Raw genomic sequence first — 9,006 nt, forward strand, 5'->3', positions numbered from 1 at the left:
GACCTCTCAAGTATCAACAGGTTCACCGAATTATATCATTATATATGTTTTTTTTTTTTCCAAAGATTTTGGTGACAATGAAACTGATAATTAAGGCGAAGAAGAATTATTAAGATTTTTGTACTCGTTGAATTAAGGATTAACATCTACAAAGCCCAACTAAAACCCACGCAAGCAAGCATGCATGGATATTATTCACATGCATGGATGGTGTGACTGGTGTGTGTGCGCTCTTCCTCCATCCTCTCTCTCTCTCTCTCTAGCACTGCCCGCATAAGAAGTGTCATATGTAGTATTTGGAATTTGGAAAAGAGTAGGCGAAGCGGAGAGGAGATTGCTTTGCTGCCCTACTCAATAAAAGTCCCACCTTTGTCGCGTCTCCTCCTCCTCCTCAACGCCGCTACATCTCTGCCGCCCCTCTTTGTCCTCCCGATCCCAATCGCTCGCTCAATTCAGCCCCGCGATGCGTCGTCTGCTCGTCTTCCTGGTAACCCCCTTCTTCCGGGGTCCGATCGCTGAGCGGTCTGCATCTTCGATCTTTTTCTCACCCTTTCTTTCTTGTCGTGCTCTGTTCGTTCTGTTCCTCGTTGGATCTTTTTGTTGCCGATGGATTTTCGATTTTGTTCCGGAAAGTTGGGTTTTTCGCACCGTTCATTCTGTTTCTCTTGGTCCGGTAAGGAGATTGGGTTTTAGTTGTCGCTGTGATTTATCTACATTGGGTGGGAACGGGTGGGGGTTTTTTTTGGATACGATCATACGATCGTATTCAGTCTCACTTTGTTTTGTTGTGAGATTTTGTATGAGTTGGTCTGATAGTGGTCAAGGTCCGGAAGTGGTTCTTTCTTTTTTCTTGTAGTTCATCTGTTCTTTTGCGCATACGATTCTTTTTCAACTAAATTCATGCAGCACAACTGCGTCTCGGACGTGAATACATTGTTTAAATGCGTTATTTCACATTACCTCTGTTTCCAACATGTATAATTGTGTGAAACAGAGGATTAGGGATTTGGTCGTTCTCTGAAATTGACATGTTATCTTTTTCTTTTCTTTTTTGGTTCAGCATTTGCTTGCACTGGCTTGATGAGGCATTTGCTTCCAGTTTGTGCTAATAATTCCATACGATTTGGTTTCTATGGCTTGTGAAGGTTAATCGACAGTTTCCCGGTTATGTCTACTATATCTCACTGAAATCTGTGTAGTAATGTGTTGAGGCTTTGAGTCTCATTCAAGATTGATTTATTAGAGTGCTTAATTATACACGTGTGCTTATATTAGTTGTTCGTGTTTGTGCATCAGTGAGTTGAGCTGATGTTTGGTGCGTTTTGTGAGATCCAAGCCCTTGCAATATGGAAGTAGGAAACACTGTTCAAGACTATGATGATTTAGACAAGCTTCTTAGGGAGATACCAAATGCTACTACAGAAAATCTTAACGATAGTCTACCAGTCCATAGCAGTGCCTTGCTTGGATGCCAAACAAATTCTGCATATCAGCTTAAAAATCCTTCTTCAAGTAGTTTGTGTGACTTGTTCAATACTTCTCAAGCTGCAAAAGCCAATGGCAAAAATTCTTTGGATGGCAACTCTTTGATTAAAACACCATTCAGTCAGGATAATTCTCATAACTACTATCAAACGTTGGGTGCAAGCGTTGATCAAGATACACTCATATTGCCAGATGAACAATCCTTAACTTTGGCATTCCAGGATATGAGCTTTAAGGATACGATTTTAGGCAAGTTAGATAATCTGCATTTGGAAGGCCATCAAGTATCAGTTAATCACCCTTTGTCACCGGATGCAAATTATTCAGCAGACCTAAATAACGTCTCTTCTGGACCTGAGTTGACTGAGATTCCAATTATTGTGCCACATTCAGTGCCAAGGGCAGTGCATCCGTCCATTCTGGAATCAGAAGATCACACTACTTTCCACACAAATCTTGAGCCTAATATACAAGATAGAGCAGTTGGACATACTGATCCAGTGTTCTTTAAGAACAATTGCCATCACCCTATGAATGTGTTAGGTGATTACACTAGGGAATGGCAAGACTTCCCAAATTGCTCTTCTTCGATGCCTGTAAATCCTGGAATCCGTTCCATTTCAATGCCTAATGTTCCTATTCAGGGGTTTGAGATTCCAGCCTCGCAACTACAGCAACAATTCTGCAGGGATTCCTCATGCTCTGATAATGTCCATCATCAGCATGTAAGTCAATTTATGCAGTTTTGCAATGTGGAGTATGAGAGAACCTATAGAAGTAATCTTGAGTTTCATCATCAATGTCGAGATGGGCATGCTCAAAGAGGGGCAAACATGGGTACTTGGCTTTTATCTAGCAATGAACTGCAGCCCCAATTTTGCATGTCCCTTCGTCATCAGGCTGGACAGGTGAATTTAGATCCTTGCCAAAATGTTAATATGGCCAAGGGAAGATATAATCAGTTGAGTCCTTTGCCTAGAAGTGGTAACCTTGGTAGATACCATCTTAATGGATATTCCGGTCAGTACGACAGCTTTATGATTCCAAACCGGATGAAAGAACCATCTCGTTTTCTATGTAATAATAGCATAAGTTCCCATGGACATGGAGTTCTGGACAGATTTGGTGAACAAATATTTCCTGAAAAATTTGTGACAAAATTACACGGAGGGAATTCGTTACGATTTTCTGAATCTGGTTCTAATGGATGTGATCAACTGACCCAACCCACTGACAACACAAGGAGGTTTAGTCCTAATACTAAGCTCAGCTGCATATTTCAGTTTGATCGTGCCCTAAACTTGGATCTTTCAAGATTCCAAGGTTCCTTTCTTGAGAATTCCAATCAGAAAATGGAATCTTCATCACCACAATTCAAAAGTGATTCATTAAACAATCTGATTGGTCAAATACATTTGTTAGCTAAGGATCAGAATCACTGCCGTTCCTTGCAGAGCATATTTGATAAGGGAAAACGTGAAGATTTTGATAAGATATTTCTTGCACTCATCGATCATGTTATTGATCTGATGACTGATCAGTTTGGAAACTATTTTCTTCAGAAGCTTATTGAGGTTTGTAAAGAGGATCAAATAACACACATGATTTTTAAAATTTCCCAGAGTGATGGTGAACTCCTTCGAATCTCCTGCAATCAACATGGGTAGGAGTCTGTTTGATGTGTATGCTGTACCAAAAGTTGATTCTGTATTAATTTGTTTTTATTTATTGGCAACTGCAGAACTCGTGTAGTACAAAAGATAGTGGAAACTATGAAAAATGAAGAGCAATATTCTATGATTGTTTCAGCTCTAAAACCTGATTTTGTCTCTCTGATAAAGAATGCCAATGGTAGTCATGTTGCACAACGCTGTCTGGAATACCTTTCACCTAGATTCAGAGAGGTAACTGTGCTTAAATGCAATTACTCTCTCTTTTTCTTGTCTTTTCTTTTCCTTTTCTCATTACCACTTTTTAAATGCAATTGGCCTAACTTATCTTTCTTATCAACAATGCTAGAAGTCATTCACGAATTTACATAGACAAAAAATTTGTACATGTTCAAAGACCCCAATATAATCTTTCATTAGATAAATTGGAATCAGTTAGTTGAAGTTATGAAGGGTAGCGGTAAACCAAAAAACAAAAAAAATATTTAATGTAATCAAAAGTGAACCTCAAATAGTTGGATGAACATGACTTGTGTTATTATTACCATTGCGGAGAAGACACAAAATATATGAACTTATCTTTTTAATATTTTTTGCAACATGCAATGCAGTCTCACGAGCTATGTACTAAAGATAACATACACAATGTTCACTTATCATACTGCTACAGTGCTACTAATTACAGGTCATGATTTCTGGCTGATATTAACTTGGCAGCAAGAAAATGAATTAAAATCTAATAGAAACTTTTTCTGATTAGAAAAATAAATTCATTTGTCAAGTTTTATCTATATGATAAACAAGTTCAAACTTCACAAAAAACAGTTGTAATGTACCAAATTGAAACTGACATTTCCTAGTTTCTGTAATTTATTAATCACTTCTAGATGAAAAAATGTTTGGTGGTGACATGGTCCATGCAGATTCTGTCATAAACACCTTGAATAGCCAATCATCCCGTTTTAACAAGTAGGATTTTACTGTTTTCTGTCGATCCAGAGTTTGATAAACCAACTTATGGAGATGTCTAGTTATGACTATATTTGTCCAAACTATGTTAGGTACTGTAATTTTCTGCTGTCAAAGAACTAGATACATATTTCATGATATATTATGGCATTATCATTTGTGTTTCTTCCTTGGCTGGTTAATTTTGAATGTTTGAATTATCCAATAATGTTAAACCTATGCATTGTTCAAGTTCTTTCAAGTCTTCCAATTTTGCAAATATTCTAGCAAATCATGCATTTGAAATTATGCCATTTTTTTTTGTCATATTATAGTTTTGTTGGAATTTGTGTTGTAGCCCCTTGATAGAGGAGGAATTAGTGTTTCGTGATACAGTGCCAGCCTTTGTTCGCCTGCAAAATTTTAGTTGGATACATACTGTATTATTAGTTTATCAATGTACTATCTAGTTCATTTCTTGTATGTGCCCACATTTGTTTGGCATCCAACTTAAGTTCAAAGGTCATATCGTATTTTCAATGTTTCTCCCAAAAGTAATTACTTCATACGTATATAGCTTAAACCTCCTTTTTCACAGTTACCAATTTATGTGTATTCAAATCCTTTGAGAATTAACATTAGGCACTGATTTTTGTACTTTTTGTTATGCAACAATAATTTCATTGTAGTTGCGAATTGATATTCTTTGTTTTTGTATTTTCTTTTGTTTATTTGTATATGTTGTTGATACTTTTTCTCCTTGTAGTTCCTTTTTGAACCTGCAGTTGCTAACTGCATTGAGCTAGCAAGAGATCGTCAAGGCTGTTGTGTGCTTCAGAAATGCATGACAGAGTTGGATGGGGAGCAGAAACTACGTTTAATTTCCAAGCTTGTTGCTCAAGCTCGTGTCCTTTCGGAAGATCCTTACGGGTAAAATTTTTATCTACCTTCATTTATCTTTTAATAATTTTGAAAATATGATTCTTCTGGACGAACCTTAATGGTCTGTCATCTGTGATTTTCTTTATATGTAATATGAACACTGCATTTGCCATAGTTCCAGAAATTACTGCAAATTCTTGGACCGTTTAAACCAATTTTCTTCTGAACTACAAAATTTGCCAAATATATAAGCAAATTATACATCATGCTTTTTAAACACGTTTTTTTAAAATCATTCGTAGGAACTATGTGGTACAATTCATCCTTGGCCGAGGGATCCCATGGGCAACTACTAAGATATTGGACCAACTGAAGGGTCATTTTCATAGGTTATCTATTCAGAAATATAGTAGCAATGTCATCGAGAGGTGCCTCAAATACGCAGGGGCTGAAAGACTTGCCGATATCATTTATGAGTTGATTAATGATCCTCGTTTTGTTGAGATCGTGCAGGATCGATTTGGGAATTTTGTGGTTCAATCTGCATACAGAGAATGCAAGGTTGAATTTCTTAAACTGGATTTATGAGAATTTTATATCTTTTCCTGACTTCAGATGCCTTTTCCTAATTAGGGGGCGATTCGAGCTGCTTTGAGCAATGCGATCATACGGCTTGAACCCCTGCTCCGTGTTAATCCTTATGGTAAAAAGGTGCTCTCCAGCACCTGTTATGGTAAATAACTTGTATCATTCTACTGGCAACCACCTGGATTTTGGCATCATTTTTGCAACAGGCCTCGAAAGCAAATAACTGTATGATATGTAACACAGAAAGGAGTTCCAGAGATTCAGAAATCAACTTCCAAACTATGACAAAATAGCACTGAAGTTCTATAGTATTTCTTTTTTGTTAAAACATATTGCTTATAGGTTTCGCTATCTGCTATTTATCTATCAAGGGTAGTCTTGTTGCCAATGGGCAGGCGAGTTATATACCAAAATGCTTGTTATTTTTGTTGGTTATTTCTCCGAGCGTTGCGCTTAACCTTTGTAGTAACTCCGTGTTTGGATCTTTGTAAATCCTTTTCTTTAGTTGCATATAATATATAGACTTTTCTTGGAGTGTAAATGAACCGAGCAAAGCTAAATTATATCGAGCTCTAGGCTCTAGCTGAACACAAACTTGTCTATGAACATTATTTATGAATATAAAAATATTATTCAGTAATATTATTCAATCTTTTAATCGAGTTGTTATTTTTATAATTTATATTAAATTTTTATATATTCATGAAATTTATATTATTTCTTTATTTTTAAGTTATATTATGAATACAAGAATATATATTTTTTTTTCACAAAATTAGACCAATTAAATTGTGTCTCCATAATCATGGTCGACCCTGGCATGATTCACATGTTGTGTCAGGCTCAGTTAGAAACTTCTTTTCAGCCCAAGCCCATAGTGAACTCGGCGGGCTTAGTCTGTCTTACGTCAAGTTGCTCTAACTGCCCCTCAAAACCCTAGTCCCTTAAAAACCCTACACGATTGAAGCCCGACGCGACGGCGACAGGAGCGAATCTCCACCAATAACGTGACCGGCCTTCCTCCGAAACGAGAATGCGTCCTCCAAGGGGCGGCGGCAGTTTTAGAGGCAGGGACGGGGGCCGAGGTGGTGCCAGAGGTGGGCGATTCGGCGGCCGTGGCGGTGGCGGAAGAGGACGTGGCGGTGGTTACGACGAAGGCCCGCCCTCCGAAGTTGTAGGTGCGTTTCTTCTTAGTTCCCTTGTAAAGATACTTTTTTTTTTCTTTTAGTTTCGATAGGATTCGCGTTTTTACCATCTCAATCTGTTTGGCTGTGCAAATCGGTGCAGAAATTTCTACGTTTCTCCATGCGTGCGAGGGGGATGCCGTCACGAAGCTCACGAACGAGAAGATACCTTATTTCAATGCTTCGATATACTTGGAGAACAAGACTCAGATCGGGAAGGTTGATGAAATTTTTGGCCCGATAAACGAATCGGTAATAGCACAGCTTCTTTGAGCTCTATCAATTTAGAATATACGTAACCAGTCTGACCCGTTCCTTTATATATATTTATCCATGCAGCTTTTTTCGATCAAGATGTTAGAGGGAATAATAGCGAATTCGTATTCACCTGGCGACAAGTTCTTCATTGATCCTGCCAAATTACTGCCATTAGCACGATTTCTTCCTAGGCCAAAGTATGCAGAAATTTAACTTTATATGTTCACTGACCATTCATATAGCACATATATCAATTACTATGATCATGGATTTTATCCGTATTTTTGTGGATTATTGTAGTTTAACCTATTTTATACAACATGCATCATGATCTGCTTCTATACATACTCATAGCTAGTAATATGTTTTGTGCATTGCATAAGTTGGCAAATTTCCTTGTTATTAATTGCTGAATTGCTGTATCAATGACAAATGATGGAAGAACGTTTGTGTACACATTTTTCGCTTTTGGTCATGCCAACATAATGCCAATTGTACATGCTCTGATTATATGTGACATGACGAAGGTCCAGGTCATTCAGTAATTCATCTATTCAATATGACATCTGTTAATGTTGTCATCTGCAGTATGTCTTTGTTTCAATTATTATGTGCACAACTTATTCCTTAAATGGCACATCTGGAGAATTTTGATTTTGTTAGAGTTGACATCCTGTGTATGATTTAGTATCTGCTCGCAGTTTTGCCTCATAGGAAACATTCTATCACACTTCCATGTGAATAAATTACTTTTTTTTTTTGGTTTTTAAACCATCTTTTTAAAATTCTTACAAACATGAAGCCAACTAACAAAATTGCTACTATCCTTCAGTACATCAGAAATTTAATAAACCATGACATAAAAGACACTCCATTTAAACAGTCTGAAGCTAACTTGGAAACATAAAACATACCGACAGGACATAACTTTAGCAGAATTAATTCGTTCCTCTAGAGCTAATAAGTTGAAGTTAAAATAATGTAATAGTTCACTATATTCTGCGCTTAGAGGGTTATGCACATCTATATTTGAACTGAAATTTGTTGAAGATTTATGTTTTCTTTTTATTAGTAATCTTGTGTCAAATACTTCTTGTTCCTGCATTATCTATGATGAGTGGTGCATCCAACAATTTATGCACTAGATTTCAGGAATTAATCAATTAGTTGCATTTGCTTCAACTAACATTCTTAATTAGCAACTGCAACATTATGTGCAAGTGAAAATATGTCTGAATGTGAAGATTTATATACACCATTCTGCATGTTCATCCAGGATTGTAAACTTACCTTGATGTTCTAAATTCCCTTGCACAGGGGGCAAGAGGCAGCTACAAGAGGTGGACGTGGTGGAGGCTTTCGTGGGAGGGGTGGAGGTCGCGGAGGTGGACGCGGTGGAGGCTTTCGTGGAAGAGGTGCCCCTAGGGGTGGTAGAGGGGGACCACCTAGAGGCGGGCGTGGTGGCTTCAGAGGCCGCGGAAGATCATAGTGTAATGCATGCTTTGATCATTTGTATCTGGTGTACCCCTTCCATTTGCCTCAAGTTATATGCACTAGGATTAGTCTAGTGTATGCATCGTGGTTTTTCCATCTACTTAGACATTGTCCCTGAATTTAGCTTGGACTTTATCACTTATTCAGAGTCCTTTTCCTTTCATGAATATCAATATTTATCTTGTGGAGGTGATGCTGATATTTGCTATGGAGCGAATCACTGTGCAAAAGTAATGTGCAAAAGGTTAACGTACTCCATAAACGATACATAAACTTTAAAGCTTTGAAAGAACAACATATGTATTATTGTCATGTGTGAGAACAATGGTCAATTATCGAGTAGGTAAAAAGATCTATATAAATATTGATATACCATTTGTTTGTAACTGTTCTTGTTAATGAGCTTCAATTAATTTAAGTAATTCTATGACTGTTAGTATTGATTAGTTTTAATATGTAAAGTCGTGTGATGAGTGTTAGGAAAAAAAATAAAATCA

At 37.3% G+C, this 9,006-nt stretch overlaps 2 protein-coding genes across 5 annotated transcripts; both read left to right on the forward strand.

Annotated features, from left to right (window-relative positions):
• The first annotated feature begins 243 nt into the window (after positions 1-243).
• On the forward strand, positions 244-6,056 carry LOC122037657 (pumilio homolog 9-like). Of its 4 annotated transcripts, none has more exons than XM_042597173.1 (7): positions 245-487; positions 1,061-1,164; positions 1,297-3,148; positions 3,227-3,389; positions 4,870-5,033; positions 5,288-5,546; positions 5,619-6,056. In XM_042597173.1, exons 3-7 carry the CDS (start codon positions 1,347-1,349, stop codon positions 5,724-5,726), a joined length of 2,496 nt encoding a protein of 831 aa, XP_042453107.1. In that variant the 5' UTR covers positions 245-487; positions 1,061-1,164; positions 1,297-1,346; the 3' UTR covers positions 5,727-6,056. The 4 variants fall into 4 exon arrangements, with proteins under 4 accessions (XP_042453103.1, XP_042453107.1, XP_042453108.1 ...); XM_042597174.1 differs by having other exon boundaries at positions 1,061-1,145; XM_042597169.1 differs by lacking the exon at positions 1,061-1,164 and having other exon boundaries at positions 244-522.
• Positions 6,057-6,476: 420 nt separating this feature from the next.
• Positions 6,477-8,705, forward strand: LOC122037698 (putative H/ACA ribonucleoprotein complex subunit 1-like protein 1). Its single transcript, XM_042597175.1, has 4 exons — positions 6,477-6,751; positions 6,861-7,009; positions 7,097-7,212; positions 8,333-8,705. The coding sequence occupies exons 1-4, from the start codon at positions 6,607-6,609 to the stop codon at positions 8,502-8,504; spliced, it is 582 nt and encodes a 193-aa protein (XP_042453109.1). The 5' UTR covers positions 6,477-6,606; the 3' UTR covers positions 8,505-8,705.
• The last annotated feature ends 301 nt before the right edge of the window (positions 8,706-9,006 follow it).

Source organism: Zingiber officinale, chromosome 1A (genome assembly GCF_018446385.1).
Source record: "Zingiber officinale cultivar Zhangliang chromosome 1A, Zo_v1.1, whole genome shotgun sequence".
Taxonomy (NCBI): domain Eukaryota; kingdom Viridiplantae; phylum Streptophyta; class Magnoliopsida; order Zingiberales; family Zingiberaceae; genus Zingiber; species Zingiber officinale.